The sequence below is a fragment of the Sinocyclocheilus rhinocerous genome, unplaced genomic scaffold, assembly GCF_001515625.1.
Source record: "Sinocyclocheilus rhinocerous isolate Xijiao unplaced genomic scaffold, SAMN03320098_v1.1 scaffold153, whole genome shotgun sequence".
In the NCBI taxonomy this organism is placed as follows: Eukaryota; Metazoa; Chordata; class Actinopteri; order Cypriniformes; family Cyprinidae; genus Sinocyclocheilus; species Sinocyclocheilus rhinocerous.
In genome coordinates, this window is record NW_015660878.1 from 4091771 (window position 1) to 4111476 (window position 19706).

Consider the following 19706-nt stretch of genomic DNA (forward strand, 5'->3'; position numbering starts at 1 on the left):
TATTTATCAGTCTGGCGAGTAAACAAAAAAATGTACTAGCCAATGGCGATTCAATTGCCAAGGTGTTCGTAGTGTTAAAATATGACCCTGAATAAACAATAGGACATTTGTAATTGTGGATAAAGTAAAATGTGAAGGCAATGTATAAATTGTTATATCAAGGGCAGCTTGAGTGTGTGTGTGTGTGTGTGTGATAGTTTGATATGGGCAAAGGTCCATGTGGCCTAGTAGGTCGATTTCCCAGAGAGACTACATGCAGGCCATCTGGTTTCACTGCACATTCACTAAACAGAATAAACCCCGTGTGTTTGAGTTATCGCTTCAGTATTTTTCATTAAAAAAAAAACTACAAAAGCTCTTTAATGTATCAAATAATGTCCCTGTTAAGTCTGCTACTGTGAATGTGATTCCTAAATGTAGCAGGTTTTTTGTTAGAAGAGAACACACAATTTAATATCAGGCCTATGCAGTTACATTTCATGATTAATGACGTACAGTATAATTTATATTATATAAATATTGATGCTAGATAACAAGTTATCATTTGCATTGTACTGTTAGTTACTGAAGATGATGCGCTATAATTGGTTGTCAGATAAAATGTGGGCCAAAACAAGAAGTCTATGGCATCAAGGATGCATTTATTTGATAGAAAAAAACTGTAATATTGTGAACTATTATTACAATTTAAAATAAAAGTTTTCCTATTTTAAAGGGATAGTTCACCCAAAAATGAAAATTAACATATGATTTACTCACCCTAAAGCCCTCCTAGGTGTATATGACTTTATCTTTCAGACGAATACAATTGGAGTTATATAAAAAAATGTGACCCTGGACCACAAAAGCAGTCATAAGTAGCACAGGTATATGTGTAGCAATAGCCAACAATACATTGTATGGGTCAAAATGATTGATTTTTCTTTTATGCCAAAAATCGTTAGGATATTAAAGGTGCACTAAGCAATTTTTGAAAAACGCTTTTGACCGCAGTGTCGGACCATGTCCCAAAATACACTTGCAGCCAATCAGCAGTAAGGGGGCGTGTCTTGTATAGAGAAGAGAGCGCAATTTGAGTGTACAGGACAGATATTAGCAGATCGACTAATGATAGAGAGAACTGGAAGATAAAAAAAGAGGAAAATATCAGAGGAACAAAACATTTAAAAAAGGGTTACGATCAGACAAGAGGTAGGACCCACGTAAATATCGGAGCAGCTTTCCAGCGGTGGAGAGAACTCAAGGAGCGGGAAGGCCTGGAATCGGAGGCCAAGGTTGCGTTGTTTCTTTGTGATTGGTGAGTAACATTGATTTTGCATTGTTTCACACAACTTATCCATGCTGGCTTTTGTTTGAATATGCTTGTGTGTCATCTTCGCTTGTTTCCGTGATCATCGTTGCCAGGGTTGTGTACGTACATGTGGGGCGGAGATATCAAAACGGGCGAGGTCCTAGTGGGGTATGGGCGTGTTTGTTTTGGTGCTTTCAAATATCAACATTGTTTGGCAAAAATCGCTTGGTGCACCTTTAAGTAAAGATCATGTTCCATGAAGATATTTTGTAAATTTCCTACCATAAATATATCAAAACTTAATTTCTGATTAGTAATATGCATTGCTAATAACTTAATTTGGACAACTATAAAGGCCATTTTCTCAAAAATTTGATTTTTTTTTTTTGCACCCTCAGATTCCAGATTTTCAAATAGTAGTATCTCGGCCAAATATTGTCCTATCCTAACAAACCATACATCAATGGAAAGCTTATTTATTCAGCTTTCAGACTATGTATCTCAATTTCAAAAAATGTACCATCATGACCGGTTTTGTGGTCCAGCGTCAAAATGTCCTGACTCTTCCAATCTTTATAATGGCAGTGAATGGGGGTCAAGATTTTGAAGCCCATAAAAGTGCTTCTTTTGGGGTTGATAAAGGCCTTCTGAAGTGAAGCGATGCATTTGTGTAAGAAAAATACCCATATTTCCATATCCAAAATATCTATATCCATACAAAACTTGATAAACTGTAATGTAGCTTCCGCTAACTGTCGTACGCTCATTCACAAGAGATTGGCGTTCCAGAGGATGACGCTTCAAAATCTCGACCCGTGTTCACTGCCATTATAAAGCATGGAAGAGCTAGGACATTTTTTAATATAACTCGACTATGTATCTCAATTTCAAAAAATGTACCATCATGACCGGTTTTGTGGTCCAGCGTCAAAATGTCCTGACTCTTCCAATCTTTATAATGGCAGTGAATGGGGGTCAAGATTTTGAAGCCCATAAAAGTGCATACATCCATTATAAAAGTACTTTTGGGGTTGATAAAGGCCTTCTGAAGTGAAGCGATGCGTTTGTGTAAGAAAAATACCCATATTTCCATATCCAAAATATCTATATCCATACAAAACTTGATAAACTGTAATGTAGCTTCCGCTAACTGTCGTACGCTCATTCACAAGAGATTGGCGTTCCAGAGGATGACGCTTCAAAATCTCGACCCGTGTTCACTGCCATTATAAAGCATGGAAGAGCTAGGACATTTTTTAATATAACTCAGATTGTATATGTCTGAAAGAAGAAAGTCATATACACCTGGGACCTTCAATTTTTATCCCTTTAATATATTTTAAAAATGTAACTTATTCCAGTGATGGCAAAGCTTAATGTTTACAATAAAATTATAATTACACGACTACTTTTTAGCCTTAGGAAAAATCCTCTAATTTGATTCTTAACTTTTTTAAAGGTGATAAAAGCACCCATAGCCATACTGTAGTAGTGAATATCAGCACAGTTGTGATTACCTATGGCCTTGTGCTGTTATTCAATACAGTAGCACTCTTCATGCAAATATTGCTTAATTATAATAACTTTATAATATTATTTTGTAATAACTATTATTACTATGGCTGCTTGACCAATTCAAGCGTCTCTGGGTCAAAGTTCACGCAAAGCCCTCTTTATCTGTGTTCCAGCCTGGCAACAGGTGGGTTAAAGTTGTGCATTTAGCAGCAATCTCCAGAACTGCATAGCAATAAACAGAGGAATCTGGACTTTGTCAGTGGACTATAGTCTGTGATTCTGGAAATATGACACAGGGTATGTCCACACACACACTGAGACATGGGGTCACAGTGCTGCCCGGAATCAAATACAGTGGGTCAACAGCTAAAATAACAAATAGTAATCTGCATAGTCTGCACAGTCAATAAATCTGATAAAGCAGCTGCTTACAGTGCGTCATAATACATGTCGTAACGTGAATCAATAAACCAATGTGTTACAAGAAACAGTGACCAGAAATGCACAAATATGAAGCCACGAAACGTTACTTGAGTGTATTTACAGCCTTTGTTCAGCACCACCGGAAGCAACGAGGTTCGAAATGTGATTGTTTATTTTTAAAACTGACGTGTCAGGGCATTTAAATAGAACGAAACACGTCACGCCGTCACTCAAAGTTCCACTCGCGTCTGAACTCACCTCCTCCGTAGCGGTGGGACTGTAATACACGAGAATGACCGTCGTTAATATGTTAATAAGGAGTCCAGTGATGGTCAGCGTGTTCGGCGCGACCCACGTCGGGATCTGCTGGACCAGCCAGTTCCAGTATATCTGGCAGGGCGGCTCGAAGAGAGAGCGACCGGCCGCGCTGTATTTGTGTTCCTCCAGGCGCTTGAGCTGGACAGCTGACAGCGGCTCCGGACAAGCGCACTGAGGCATTATGATCGCTCTTTCGGCAGGGGCAATGCAATGTTTTGGTCCAAATTCCCAGGTGTCCACTTAGAAGAAGGCATTAGCATGCAGCGGTTACGTGTGGAGAGTCATTTTTAATGAGCGGAACCGACGGTCTCCTCCGTTCCTAATAGTTGAGAGCAGATAAACGGAGAGGCGCAGGAAACTGCGGTCCGGAAGAGGACGCAACCGGGAAATTTGAACGAGTGCTGTACCGCGTCTGACCACCAGGCTTCCTGGGGCTGGTTGCATGAACTGCCTTAGACTAGTCTTAAAAAGTATTCACCTATTTTTTTTTTCTTCAAGACCGGTCATAACTTTTTTAATTCAGTTACAAAAAGATAGATTGGTCTAATCTGAATATGAATGGTAAGACTGATTACCCCTTGTCAATTGCTAGTTGGTGAAATTTGTTCTTAAGACAGTCTTAACATAGTGACTATGTTCATGCAACTGGCCCCAGATGTTGACGTTCTGATTTACATGACTGGAAGTCTAGATATTGTTAACTAAAACTAAAGCTATTAAAAATCGTTTTTGGTAGTTGAAATAAAGCTAAAATAAAATATTAAATAAATATTAGATGAAAAGCTTAAAGATGTAAACGAAAATGAGAAATTTTGCTTTTAGCAACTTACTGAAATATGTTGAATTAGTAAAATGACTGGAACTAATTTGAAAATGTTTCTATTTACCTTAAAATTAAAAACCCTAATACTAATGACAAAAAAACACATAAAATTACTATAACTTAAACTAAAATTGAAAATATACAAATAAAAGCAAATTAGAAATATTAATATATACTTACTAGAACATAAACAACACTGATTCCTGGGGCTAACCAGTAAGCTGCTTGAGTGCTTTTCATTAATTTCAGATCATTATCGGATAGAACATTGACAAACCATACTGTCCTTATTTATCATTGTAGTTTACGTGTTTATTATGTTGAATATCATAACTGTTTTACGAGGTTTTTTGGTGTGTCTCTATTCCATGCCCTTTTGTAGTATAAATAGTGTGTTCACACTGAAAATTACCAACAAAAAGTGCAAATATCCAGAGGATGCAAATAATTAACCTAAAAATAAAACAAATATGTTATATATATATATATATTATGACAAAATAACCCTTTAATGTATAATGTGAAATTTAAAATGCTGCACAATTTGTGCACAAATGTTTATAGATAACTCAAATTCCAGTGCAAGGCCGCAAAAAAAAAAAAAAAAATGGTTTTAGTTTTTATTAAAATATATTTAGAAATTATTTCAACATAAATATAGATGGAGATGCAGTATGCAAACATCTTTTGTGCCCAAAGAACAGTGTTGCCCAATCTTGCCGTCTGCATCAAAATAATATAGGCCTTTAAAACAAAAAAGAAACCATTGCTTTTCATACAGAGACATTTATTCAACTGTCATGCTAAAATGAACATTGTCATGTACCATCAAGTATCCTTAGACAAACGCAGCATTTTCTGTAACATTCAGATCTCGTCTCATGTCTGATCTGGTAGTTGCACAGTATTGATATTGCATATCTAAGTGGATTTTAGTACATTCAGTAAAGAATGAAGGAAAGGGGTTGGGAAAACTCAGGGGGAAATCAAACAAGAAAAGAAAATAAAGACAGAAACAGCAAAGCCCAGACTTGTGCTCATTTCGGACCACTCTTGTAAATGAACCACATTACCTTATCTGTAACTGACTGCTCTAGATTTTCCACAATAAAATGTCTATTTGTGATATATTTTGAAGCAACCATCCAGTTTACTGAAGTCATGCATTTGAGTTCCAGTGGCATTTCTTAAAACAGCTTTACATGATCGCAGAGTGTCAGACGCAGTGTTTTCTAGAACTATAGATCCATGTCTGAACACAGCATACCATGCCAAAGTTTAGACACGTGCCATTATTTGTAGTAGTGACAGGGATTTCTGGGTAATCATTGGGTGAGTCAGCCCTCAGATGGATCCCTTCTTCTCTGACTCTGACTTCTCAGAGGTCTTAGACTCGTTCATGTACTTATCAATGAGGTGTAAGGGAACGCCTCGCTTCATCAGCTCAAAGAACGTAAAACCTCCTGAAAAAGGGGAAAGATAGACTGTCAGAGTGGTGACATTGAAAACAATGAAATTTTGACATATGTATTTGTTCTTCATAACATATAGCAGCCTTGAAAGTATTTGGACATGTAAGCCACATTTACAAATGTCTAAATGCCTTTGCACTATATAGCAAAATATCACCTAGTGATACTCATAAAAAAGAGAACACACAGAGAACTGCTTGAAAACACACTTTTCAAGCAGATCATTTCACAAAAATAGATAAATTAATAGATAAACTAACATTCACCAAGACACCTGTGTGAACTTGAGGAGAACTGACTTCAAACATCCAACAGAAAAAAAAAGCTCATAAAAGTGAAAAGCCCAAACATCATTTGTTTGAAGATCACTGCCCTTGTGAAATAGAACATTATTTTTACCATACTAAAAATAAATTAATAAATAAAATAAAAAAATTGAAATAATATACTTTCAAAGAATATATTTCAGTGTAAACTGAATGCAATGTTTTCTGGTTTTCTGAACTTTAATTACATGTTACTTGCATTCAATTAAAATTTATAATAGTAAATATGTATATTAAATGCAATTAGTTGAACTTAGTTGTGCTATATAATTTCATCTTTATATATAATTTCATAATCACATCTGTTGTCTTTGTAAAAGTGTATCACTGAATGTACTTACAAAATATTCTTTAATGTCATTTCTATTGAAACTTTTATGAATTTAAATATATTTGTAATTACACATTTGTGAAGCTGCAATTTAATACATTTAAAATATATTAACTTTAAATGTAATATTGAATAACACACAACAGTAAAAATTATAACCAAATAGTTTACATGTGTTTTAGTGTTATCAACACTTGAAAATAAATGTACTTCTTTAAAGCACAACATAAGATTATTAAAACATAATGATTAAAATCTACTTTAAAGTAAAATGTTTAATTACAAAGTGAACTGTTTAAAAAAGTACTTGTGTTAAGAAACGCTCTCTTTAAGTACACTTAAGTGGGCTTTTATTTCATTATTATATTATCTGTAAGTATTTTTTATATATATATATAGTTTTAAGATTTAAAGCACAGTTCAAGTGCACAGTCAATACAATTAAGTGAACTAATTTTTTACAAGGTTTGGTTTGTTATTTTCTAATATAAAGACATTCAAGATTTTAAGTGTGACTTAAGTGTCCAAAAACCTTTTAGGCCACTATATACAGAGAGAAGAGGTAGAGACGGACAAAAAGTGTGGAAAAGAGGAGAAGGACAACATTGAAATCAGGACAGGAATTTGTCAGTGTTCGGCAGGTGCAGCACAAATGTTGAGGCAGTGAGTTCAATCAGCTCTGCAAGCTTTTGCAGCTATTGAGGCGCTCATAACTCATTTCATCATTGCGTATCTTGTCATTGCTTGCTGTAGCATGTTGAGCTGCATGGACAGTTTGTTGAATGTGCTCTAAATTAGGCTGCATTATGCAATATGACCACCGCACCGTTACAAATATACAAAGCGTATGTTCACAGTGGAAGCATTTGCAGAAATAAATAATACATCAGAGTTAAGTGTTTCTTGAGCAGGAATGCTAGTCTTGACTTTGTTTTGAATCTGACTGCTTGGTCTCAAAGGAAAGAGATACCTCATCCTATTTTGTGATAGTTTTTTCTAAAATTGCTAGGCTTTAACTTCAGCAAGTTTACACTCATGCATTTTCATATGCAAAACCAGCCTGTAACTAATTTATATATGTAACAAGTAAAGTAGCATGTTACTTGTTACATTTATTTTGTCGTTTAATTAATTCACATTACTTTTTCTATTTATTAATTTACATTTGAATTTTCTCCACATACTCATATTGGGAGGAAATGAGATATAAGGTGCACAAGTATTTTTGTTTGTTGTAATATGTGTGTGTATGTTGGATATTGGTCTGTCATGCTTCATTGACGTAGAGAGCGCAACATTTCTATTCACCTACAAGAAGATTTATGGTTTTAAAACTTCAAAATAATGCTGGTAAATGAAAATAAAAAGTCATTTTGTGGTATAGAGTATATGTCATTGCATGCTAATTATTTTTGGGGGGTACAAACACTTAAAGTAGCACGTCATAAAGTAGCATTTCCAGTGTAAAAATGGCTGCAAGCCAAGCATAGTGCTTCCATTCTGGAGAAGAACGAATCTCAGTTAGATGCTGTTGAGAAAACGTAACAAAAAAAGTAATTTAGCACATATCCATAATTAGTTTTTATAAAGAGTATAGCGCAATATTGTAACATTCCCCAATTCTGGTTGACTTTGTCAAAAGCATGCACAGTATCAGTTCTGTATGGATAAAGCAGTTTACATTTAAACTAGTTCTTGGAGTTCTTGTAGAATCCTGTAAAACATTCTCGAGTCAGAAATATAATTCTTGAATTTTAGGGCATTACACACCAGCAAAGAGCAAAAGCAGGATTATTGGCAACCAAGGGATGCAGAATGAATGAAAAATAAGCTTCATATGCCCGAAACCATATGAAAGCTTACCTTGAATGAGAACAACACAGTAACTATTCCTGAGTGATGACTGGGGGAGAAAAGAAAATACGGATTAAACCCAAAGTTTACATGAGGGAGTTATATGTGCCTCAGGGTACATCGCTGACTTAGTCATTACAGATTTAACATGAAGGAGTTAAAGGACATACCACAGTCTACCGAGAGGGAAACACAGCAATATGGCAATGTATGACAGAGTATGAAAACATGTCAGCACATGATACAATATGCAAACATTGGCGTGAAATCAGAGATTTTATCAGGTCCAGGATTTTTCACAGACCTGTTAAACAATGCCACTCTGTGTTTTGCAATCTGTTGCATTATGGGATGTGTGGTCCAGTGGCAGTGGTGAGATGAAATTGCTTTGGATTTGCTGCATGCTGTTGCAAATTCTCAGTTTATGCTAGTTATGCTGGAGTAACAAAATACTGAAATGGTCATATTTTGTTGAGAGAGGTCTTGCAGAAAGATGTGGCTGGAGACGAAAAAAAAAAAAGATATTTTTATCTGTCTTATCTAAATGTATCTACTGTATTTATCTTAAGTTTTTAATTTGATAACATTTTAATTAAAAAAGAAATATTAAAAGGTAGAGATCAATAGCTCAAAATAGCTTCAAATGTAAATGGCATTAACATGGCATTTATTATTAATGACATTTATTTTATTGGACATGATAACTGATTGGGAGATATTTTTATAGTTTTATTATTATTATTATTTTTATTAAATCAGCCTGATATGATGTTTAACAATGTTAAGTCATCTTTAACCTTTTTATGGTAAGCCTTTATTCTCATTAATGCTCAAAAACTGAATTACTGTGAGTGCATTAATGTGTTAATTAGATTGTAATTAAATACCTTGATTGAGAGCCTTAGTAATAATATATTTTAATATTATAAATGAATTACTTAAGTATTTATACTGTTTAAATGCCATGCTGGCATATTTGTCTATTGCAGAAAAGAAAAGAGTCTTGCCATAATAAAGGCTTTGTTTGTTGTAGAAACAAAATATGACAAAAAGCTGCACAGTACCACTATAAAAAGTGCAGAATATGAACAAATAGAATAATACATAGAATAAATATAAATGAAAGGGATAGATAAAGAGCACTGAATCATTTACCATATGGCTTCCAAGTTATACTTCCCCAGGAAATCCACATAAGACATTGAGAATGCTCATATTACCAGTTTAAAAAACTGATCTTGTGCATATTAATTGGTTGGTTGGCAGTGAATACAGTGTGTAGGTTGGTAAGGAACTCTTGACAGGCTATTCCTCTTCAATAAAAATCTAGTATAATATGCTGTATTGAATCAGTTAATTAGCCATACAGTACATCCTCATAAAGCAGAGGTGCAAGATCCTGTTCCTGGAGATCTACCTTCCTAGAAAATTCATCTCCAACCCAGATCAAATACAATTAAAGCTGCTAATTCCTATCCTCAGAAGCACTTGATAATTACAAAAAGGTGTGTTTGATCAGGGTTGGATCTGAACTCTGCAGATAGGTACCCACAGCTACCCCTGTGCTAGATAATCATTTTAATGCACAGACTAACCTTTGACCTCTAGTTTGCAGTCCACCTGAGCCTCTCCGAGGTCATTGATAGCCTTGCAGGTGTAAACACCTCCGTCAAACGGGCTGGGCTTGCGGATCTCAAGCGTACACACACCCTGGTTGCTGAACATGCGGTAACGTGGGTCGTCTATGATGGTAATCTTGTTTTTCATCCAGATTACCTTAGGCTGTGAGCAGTAACATAGTATGAGAACGCAGTAAACAACAGATAACATTACTGGTGAAGGGGAACCAAAGCAACATCAATCCATCAAACACATGGAGTGAAAACTGCTACTCTTCTCACATGTGCTGGTTGCAGAAAGACAATATGATCCAGTGTGTCTGTGCTCAAAGATTATAACTAGCAGGTGCTGTTAAGCCCATTGGGACACTCACAGGGCAAGCCTCAAAGAGCTAAATACAGGTGTAAAGCCATGGGCACATGGTTGGAGCCCAGCAGAATCAAAGACTTTCTCAGAACTTGAAAGAAAGAGGGCGATATGCATCAGAACCTTGTGTCAGCCAATAGGTTTTCATGGGTTCATTGATATTCATGCATATTTTTTTTCAATATATGTTATTTTTTAGTCCCTTTTATCTGCACTTCAGATCACTTAGCAAGGATTGAGTTTCTTTGACCCTGTTTACACCTGGTATTAACATCTGTTTCAGTGAACAGCACTAAATATAGATTTAAACAACGTCCAAAATGTTTTGTGATCCGATTACTCAAGTTATATTCAAAGGTTGTCAGAAACTCATGTGACCATGTTGCATTTGAATGCCAATGCATACATCCTAATGTGTCTGTGAAAGATTGCCTACTCATATGTAAATCAACGTTGAGCTAAAATGAGGGTTTTAAACTTTTGCAGTTAAAATGCAGCTTAAATTACTGGACGAAATATTCCTTCATTATAATTGTTTTATTTAATTGATTATTTATCTATTATTATTTTATTTTAACATTATTAATATTGTTATTATTTTACTTGATTTGCCTTTTTTCTTCTTTCTGTCTATGTGTGTAGTACGAGATGGTGTTGTTTGCTTTGAAAATCCTTAAAATAAAGCATTTTTAAAATACAGCTTAAATGGAAATAAACAAACAATCAAAAAATTTGACGAAGGGCCATTTATACAAGGACTTATTCAATATTCACTAGCACAGATCATTTGCATTGAATAAAGTTTTTTTTTTTTAAAGAAATGAATGCTTTTATTCAGCAAGGACACATTAAATTGATCAAAAGTGGCAGTAGTAAGTTTCTTATATTTTTTTCAAAAGATTTCTATTTTAAATAAATGCTTTCAATTGAAACAAAATGTACAGTATCATGGTTTCCAGAAAAACATTAATATTATTAATAAGAAATGTTCTTTGAGCACCAAATCACCATATTAGAATGATTTCTGAAGGATGATGTGAGTACTGGATGCTGAAAATTCAGCTTTGTCTTTACAGGAATAAATTACATTTGAAAATATATTCAAATAGAAAAGTTATTTTAAATTGTAATAATCTTTCACAATAGGTAGTGTAGATCGCGCGAAGCATCCATCCATATTCCGCGTTCAATACAAGTGCTCCACTAACATTTTGTGTCATTTTTGGCGAAATTATAATTCAAACAGGCTATATTTAGCCATTTTTGTGCTTTGTCAAATGACATAGTAAGTGATCAGGTGTAAACAGGGCCTTCGTGTCTTGTGATCTAAATTGAAGTGTGCTTGAATAATTGAATAAACATGCAACATGGACTTACCTGTCAGAGCAGGTGTCAGAAAAAATCATGAGGCAAAAGAACACATTTGAGGTAGCTTTCTAGTGGAGTGTCCTGTCAGTCACCTACCCGAGGATTGGCGCGCACGCTGCAGTTCAGGGTGGCATTGTACCCAGCGATGGCGAAGGTGTTGATAAGCGGCTGAGTGAAAATGGGCGGCTCTGTGAAGTCACGGTCATTATACTCTGGGATTTTCAGTTGCAAGCCTGATTGAGAGTGAGAGTGAGAGGAAGAGAGAGAGGAAGAGGAGGAGGAGGAAGAGTGAGAGGGGAAGGGAGAGTGGGACTTTGCATGATACGAGCCGAGAGCTGTATCATGGGGGAATTTCCCTTGTGTGATGAGGAAGAGACAACATTTATCATCAGCATTGGCAAAGCGTGACACCCAGTCTGTTAAAGATATAATCTGCACTTGGTTATTGGTCACTCCAGTAATTTGTGGCAAATAAACAAATCTTTGTGGTTGTAGCATATAGGGAGAGTATTATCAAATTTGTGAAGCTTCTACAAATTGCAGATCATACCTTTAACATTCCAGTAAAGCCTTTAAAGCTCCCTTGAGTCAAAACTCAGACTTTACACCAGGGGTGCGCAATCCTGCTCAAAGCCCAAACCTTGATTAGCCTTGATTAGTTCATATGCTAAACTCTGCAGGAACATGTCACAATTTCAATCAAGTATACGAGACTAGAATTAGTGTTTCCCAGACAGTTTTATTTTAGCGTTATTTATAAACTATTATAGTTTTATTGATATTTTGAATTATGTTTCATTTTTATTTAAACTATTTTCATTTCAATTTTAGTTTAATTTTTAAATAAATTTTCATCTAATATTACATTTTTTTTCTGCTTTGTTTCAATTAAATTGTATTAGTTTTTGCTTTATGTAACAATAACAACACTGGTCCTAAATTATAGTATGTTAAACAGTTCTAATATTTCTGTTGGATTATGATGTTTGCATTTGTGCTAAGAAGCCAATATATTTCCCAACACACTTTGCACAAGTTGTACAAAACAATATGAGAACTTTTTTTAAAAAGTTTTTTTAAGCTGTGAATTTAGCTATTGCTTTCATACAAGTGGTATACAGCAAGAGGGCCTGTGATATCAAGATGTTCCTGTCCTTTTAAATACTCAAACAATGTACTTTCTCATCACCAGCAACATACAAGCTTTTAGTGTGTATTATAGGTACAGTATTCATATTGGTACAAAGCCTTCATCTCAAGGAGCAGGACTGAACAACCCTTTTTTACACCATGTCCAGGGACATGCATTTCAATGGAAATCCAACCAAATATATAAAGACACACCAAGCAGGATGTTGATTAGTAAATTAGTGTTAATTAGGACATCAGCCCTCAGGTACAAAGGTTGTAAATTCCCCTGTGATTTCTCAAAAAAAAAAACATAATGCAGTTCCACATCAGCCAGGCCTAAATTACCTCTAAAAAGCACATTTGTTAGGCTTAAGGCTTAAGAAAACTGCTGTAAGTGATTTCTGTACCAGTAGTGAAAGCACCACTAGAAAAATAAGGATTGTTTTCATTTCCATTCATTATTTTTTTTACATTGTGAACACCACACCAGCTACAGGAATGCAGAAACACTCCCTCCAATAGTCCCGCCCCAAATTCACACCATTGGTCGAGGTTGGAAGAGAGCAAGTTTTCTGATTGGCTAAAATGCACAGATTCTATTTTGCTGTTTACCTTTCATAGCTTAATTCTCAGGACACCCGGACGTTTTATAAGTGGCATTCCATTAAAAACAAAAAACAAACCAAAATCACTTACTGCAGCATTGAAAAGGATTTAGACAAGCAGTTAATTGACAAAGGAGAAGAGCGGAGCAGAGCCTTACCTTCTTTCACGATCAGAGCACTGTCTTTAGTGGCAGTGGCACTTTCACTTAAGCCCACCATGTTCTCTGAGTAGATCCTGAAGAAATACTCGTTACCCACCACCAGATCTGAGATTGTGATGCAGGTACGATGGTAGTGCTCTATACATGTGTACCACTCCTGTGACACACACACACATGCTAATCAGTCTTTGTCCTCTTAAAACTTAAAATATTACAAATATTTTTTCAAAAACTTGTATATACTGTATATAAATTGGTTAAACCATATAGTAAAGTAAAAAATCACTACTACATTACAAAATAATTACATTATTGTAAAAAACAGCAAATTATATATGTTTGAAATCAGTGTCATAGAAACATTGAGTATCATAGGAACATTTTTCAGACCATTGTCTTTTTATCAGCTTTCTGAATGGTGTAGCCTATTATGGGTGCATTGCCGTTGTCCTTGGGTGGGTTCCAGTCCAGTGCTACATTATTCCCCCAGACCTCTTCGATCTTTACAGCCTGTGGTGGGCCTGGAAGATCTGGGACAGACAGCAAAAGAAAATGTTCAATGGTGCTTCGATGGAGAACATGGTGGACTAGCTTTACATCATGTATTTCTCAGAATTATATTTTAAATATCATATAGGCTATTTCTTATTAATACTCTGTATTTTATCATTATTAGCAATATAGTTAGCATTAGCACAATATATTTAGCATTTAGCCGTGTTGGTATTGTTAACTAAAACTGTAACATTGTTGTATAATTGAAATTAATCTGAAACAATATTATATAAATACTAATATTTATATAAATTAGAAATGTCACCTTGATAATGAACTTATGATACGTTTAAATTGAAATACTAAAATTACTTCAAAAACTGAAATAAAAATAAATTTATTTAAAAAAAAATGTATAAAAATGGCTAAAATCAAAATAAAAACGGAAAAAAAGCTAATTCAAAATATAAATAATACAACGTTATTTAAATTATACTGAAATACACTATCAATATTATAGACTTAATAAGACTTTCCTTTCAAAACATTTTACCGTTTTTTTTTTTAAATAGCATTTTACTTAACTAACCGACTATCTGGATGTCCAGCATGGCCGTGTCGATATGATTCTCCACTTGTACGCTCAGTTCGTATTTTCCAGAATGCTTGCGCTCAGCTTTGCGGATGAACATGATGCTGTCACAATCTGAGTTGCGAATGCTGATGGTTTGGTCAATCGGCTGACCCTCCTTCAACCAATTGACTTTTGGCCTTGGTTTACCCTAAAAAGACAAAAAAACATTTTGAGGTTTTCTTTTGTGACCCAGAGAGGAAGAATTCGTTCGAGGGTTTATCACGATCTGTTGACTCACCACAAATGGCATGACGAGGTTGACGACTTCGCCAACCTTTCGAATGTACGTCTGCTTCAAGTGTCGCGGTATGCGAATCTTAGGAGGCTCTGCCAAACAAACAAGAGAGCATTACTATAACCAGAACCGGCTTAAAACATCTTTATAACCATCAATAATTATTATTTATCTAAATGATATTTGCTATTAGTTTAAATACACTGTGAAATGTGGCAGCAGGCTCTCACCGATAACCTCTTTGACCAGTATGGAGTGTTGGGTTGTGCGTGGTGGACTGGCCCCAGCAGCATTTATGGCCTTGATACGCACCAAGATCTTGGCCTCCACTGGCAGACCGGTTATAGTGTACCTCGTTTTTTCAATCAGCTCTTTATTAGCATGTATCCATTCATCAGCTGTCAAATACAGTATTGTATAAGCACAAAAACACATGAACACCCACCAGTGGAGATCAACTTATGCAAAGCATACAGTATATGTTTTTAGTCTTACTTCCTTCAATGCAGTATTCAACTTGGTAGCCATCAAGTCCAGCGGCACCGATGGTGTCTGGGGGTCTCCACTTCATGGTCACTGTGGTATCTGTGACATCATCCACCACCAGCATTGTCGGTTCACTGGTCACAGCTAGTAAACGTATTAAATGAAGGTAGTGATTAGTGTTGCTGAATACTTAGTCAATAGTCATTTTTTGTAAAATGACTAGTGTAAAAAAATGTTTAAATGCATCCTTAGTTATATAATTTCTTATTTTTATTTTTCCCTATTTACTATTGATAAATGTTGTAAGTCTCGATTTTTTTCAGTTAATATTCTTTGCATAATTTGTTCTAAAATAATAACTGTAAAAATAAATGTTTCAAACGCATCCTTAGATACATGATTTATATTATTTCTAATTTTTTTTAATCTATCTTTATTCGCCTCTGTTTATTTCAGATTAATGTATTAATAAGTGTCTCTGAATGTTTTTAGCCAATATTTCTGCAGATGTTTTTTCTGAAATTACTGAAATATGTGTGAAATATATTTTTTTTTCTCAAATTCAGCCTTAGATGCTTAATTTTTTCCGCATTTTTTCTCTTTTTAATTATGTGATAATTATGTAATCCTCATTTGTAAGTCGCTTTGGATAAAAGCATCTGCTAAATGACTAAATAAATTAATTAATTAATAATAATTAGTGTTACTGCATGTATTCAGACAATATGTTTGCATAATCTAAAACTGTAAAAACATTTATTTCAAATGTATCAGTACATTAATATTTTCAGTTTTTTTCTCAATTTTGTTAATTAAAACTTGATTCCCTCATTCAAGAGTGTTTGATAAACTCTCAAGACATTGTTTAAATGCATCCTTAGATGTTAATTCTTGTTTTTTCATCTCTGTTTGTATGGATAAATGTAATAATAAGTGTTTCAGAATTTTTCAGCCAATATTTTTTGCAGAATTTGTTCTGAAATAACTGCAAAATATATTTTTCTCAGGTTTACTCTTAGATGCATACATTCATTTTTTCTATATATTTTTTTCTGTTTATTTCAAATAATATAATAATTCGTTTTACTGACTGTTTACAGACAATATTTACCATAATTTGTTCTTAATCCATAAAAATAAATATTTCATTGCATACATACATGATGATTTCTATTTGTTTTCTCTATTTATTTTGATTATTAAAACTGAGCTTGACTCCCACATTCAAAAGTGTTTAATACACTCTGAAGAATCTATCAAATCTATACGTTACACTATTGCCACTGTGACCCTACATTATTTGAAGTCAAGCTTTAGATCTTTTTGGTTGAAGGAACAATTTATAATTTCTTCTTTTTCTTTATTTGTTCATTATTTACTAATATTACACATCGGGACACCTTCAATCATCTTTTTTGGCTCGAAGGTGGTCTCTTTGCAAAGGTCGAAGTTCAGCCTCATCCATCGAGAGCTCTGTTTCTTCTTTCGCTCAATGAAATATCCTGTGTTATATGTCAACAAAAGCATGAATTAACTGAATTAATGTTACGCTAATAAAAGTCTCTAATTCTCAACTGCATATTTAAGGGGGTAATTTTTTATAATTCATTTTTTTATCCACAGATATCTACTTACAATGCTAAAGTACAGTTTTGAGTTCTGAAAGTTATAGTATGTCTTATTTCAGAAGATTAGGGAAAATTTGATTTATCACAATGTGATTGATGATTCCAAAGTAAAAAACATTTTTTTTATAAATTTAATTACATTTTGTTGTAACTTGAATTATCAAACAACATTGTTGTTTGATAATTCCTTAAAATTTGATAAACAAATTAGTGCTGTAGTAGGTTCTAGCTTCTTCCATCTTCGCTCCCTTTCTAAAATCAAGTCATTTCTCTCAAAAAGCTCTCTAGAGGTTGCTATCCATGCCTTTATTACATCTCGGCTGGATTACTGCAACGCCCTCTATTTCGGAATATCAAAGTCCCAAATCTCTCGGCTACAAGTAGTTCAAAATGCTGCAGCTAGATTCTTGAAGCGGTGTAAAAAGTTTGATCATGCCACTCCCCTCTTGCGATCATTGCATTGGCTGCCAGTTCACTATCGAATTGAGTTTAAAATATTGCTACTTGTCTATAAATCACTTAACAATCAAGCTCCGTCTTATTTGTCTGATTTACTCCACCCCTACTCCTCAAAGAGGGGACTAAGATCAAATTTCTCCTTCAGACCCCTAGAACACGCTTAAAAACCAGAGGATCTAGAGCCTTTGAAGTGGCTGGCCCCACCCTTTGGAACAACTTACCAATTCACATCAGAATGGCTTCTACTTTATCTGAGTTCAAGTCATATCTTAAAACACATCTTTTCTCTCTGGCTTTTAACATGTAGTAATCTGCGCCTTTGAATTGTTTTAATCTGCTTTTGCTGTTGTATGGATTTTGAATTGTTTTTATTTGTTTTCTGATTTTCTCCTTGTTATATATTATTGTATGTTGTGCAGCACTTTGGTCGGCCTTGTTTCGTGCTTAAATGTGCACTAGAAATAAAACTGAACTTGAACTTGAACATTTTGACAGCAAAGACTTTTACTGTGTTACAAAAGATTTCTTTTTTTTTTTTTAATGCTGTTCTTTTAAACTTTTTATTTTCCAAAGAATCCAGAAAAAAATGTCCACAAAAATATTCTGCAGCACATCCATTTTTAACAATAATAATAAGAAAGTTTCTTGAACACCAAATCAGCATATTAGACTGATTTCCGAAGGATCATGTGACACTGAAGACTGGAGTAATGGCTGTTAAAAATTCAAAAATTCAATTTTAAAATGTATTAAAATAGAAAACAGTGATTTTAAATGTAATTATATTTCACAATATTACTGTTTTCACAAAAAAAGGTAAAGTCATTTGAAAAAAACTCAAAACCTAAAATTAGCAGGCTCCTAAATTATCAATATAATGAATTTTTTAATGCACAGGAAGTTGATTTACCAAGGATGGGGGAACCACCATCATAGCGTGGCAGCTCCCATGTCATAGTGCACCAATCTCCACCTACATCAGTAACCATAGGAGCCTCAGGAGGATCTGGGATATCTAGATAAAACAAAATATGGTACGATTTCCAGTGCCATCACCCAAGCAAACATTGTTTTTTCAGGGTAAAGTGTCTTACCTACAACTTTGATTTTAACACTAGCTGTGTCTTCTCCAGCTTCGTTCTGAAGGACGATCTTGTAGTTTCCGGTATCTTCTCTTTCTGCGATATCAATAGTGAGGCAAGTGTGATCTGCAAATGTCTCTGCACGAACCCGATTTCCTGAGTCAAGAATGACCTGAAACAACCCATGAGCCCAGTTTAATGCAGGTGTTATATATTTCTATTTTTTTCTTCAGTCGTTGTTTTTCTACTCTCTACTCACCCGTTCTCCCTTCATCCACACGACTCTGGGTGCTGGTTCTCCACTAATAGGGATCTCCAGCCGGAGTTTGTTTCCAGCCACAATGGTCACCGTGTCATCCGGGACATTCAGTGCCTCTAAATGCACCCTGGGAGGATCTGCAGAGTTGACCCAAATGACATTCTTTGAGAGAGCTTATTAGCATAAATATGATATGCATTAGAGAAATTTTGGATTGTTGCTGTACCTATGATGTGCACTTTGGCAGACAGCGTCTGTGTGTATCCCTCAGGAACAAAGGTATAGTCGCCGGCATCATGAATAGTGGAGCTCTCAATGTCAAGGCTGTGATTCCTGTAAGTTGAAAAGAAAGCACAAATGAAAAAGAAATATATGAAAGCCCATTTCCACCACAGAATAAAAAATAAATAAATAAATAAAAAATAATTGTCTTTTTATCTCTAACTTATATATTACAATTCTGACTTTTTTCCTTACAGTTCTGGGTTGCGAGAAGTAAAATGAGATGTCCGACTGGTGAGATATATACGGTGGCCAGGTAGTGCGCAACACAACGAAATCTCTTTACAACACAACACACAGGACTAATTTCATTGTGTTGTCTAATTCCTCTGTGTTGGGGTTTGTTTCTGTTGTGTTGTGGCTTGTTTGCATTGTGTTGTGGCTTGTTTCCATTGTGTTGCGCTAATTTCATTTTGTTGCGACTTGTTTCCGTTGTGTTGCGCTAATTCCATTGTGTTGCGACTTGTTTCCATTGTGTTGTGCTAATTTCATTTTGTTGCGACTTGTTTCCGTTTTGTTGCGCTAATTCCGTTGTGTTGTGG

General features: G+C 34.8%; 2 protein-coding genes across 2 annotated transcripts in view; both read right to left on the reverse strand.

Moving 5' to 3' along the window:
• Positions 1-3925, reverse strand: part of LOC107725616 (cholinephosphotransferase 1-like) — a 9037-nt gene extending 5112 nt beyond the window's left edge. Inside the window, exon 1 of the mRNA XM_016534942.1 lies at positions 3488-3925. Coding sequence (XP_016390428.1) covers positions 3488-3727 — 240 coding nt within the window. The 5' untranslated portion in view covers positions 3728-3925. The remainder of the gene's footprint in view (positions 1-3487) is intronic.
• Positions 3926-4727: 802 nt separating this feature from the next.
• LOC107725517 (myosin-binding protein C, slow-type-like) overlaps positions 4728-19706 on the reverse strand; it is a 31540-nt gene continuing 16561 nt past the window's right edge. Inside the window, 14 exon segments of the mRNA XM_016534794.1 lie at positions 4728-5833; positions 9949-10135; positions 11804-11940; positions 13602-13761; positions 13995-14134; positions 14689-14881; positions 14972-15060; positions 15199-15366; positions 15464-15673; positions 16843-16956; positions 18452-18556; positions 18636-18795; positions 18883-19019; positions 19109-19215. Of these exon segments, the coding sequence (XP_016390280.1) occupies positions 5715-5833; positions 9949-10135; positions 11804-11940; positions 13602-13761; positions 13995-14134; positions 14689-14881; positions 14972-15060; positions 15199-15366; positions 15464-15673; positions 16843-16956; positions 18452-18556; positions 18636-18795; positions 18883-19019; positions 19109-19215 (2026 nt within the window). The 3' untranslated portion in view covers positions 4728-5714.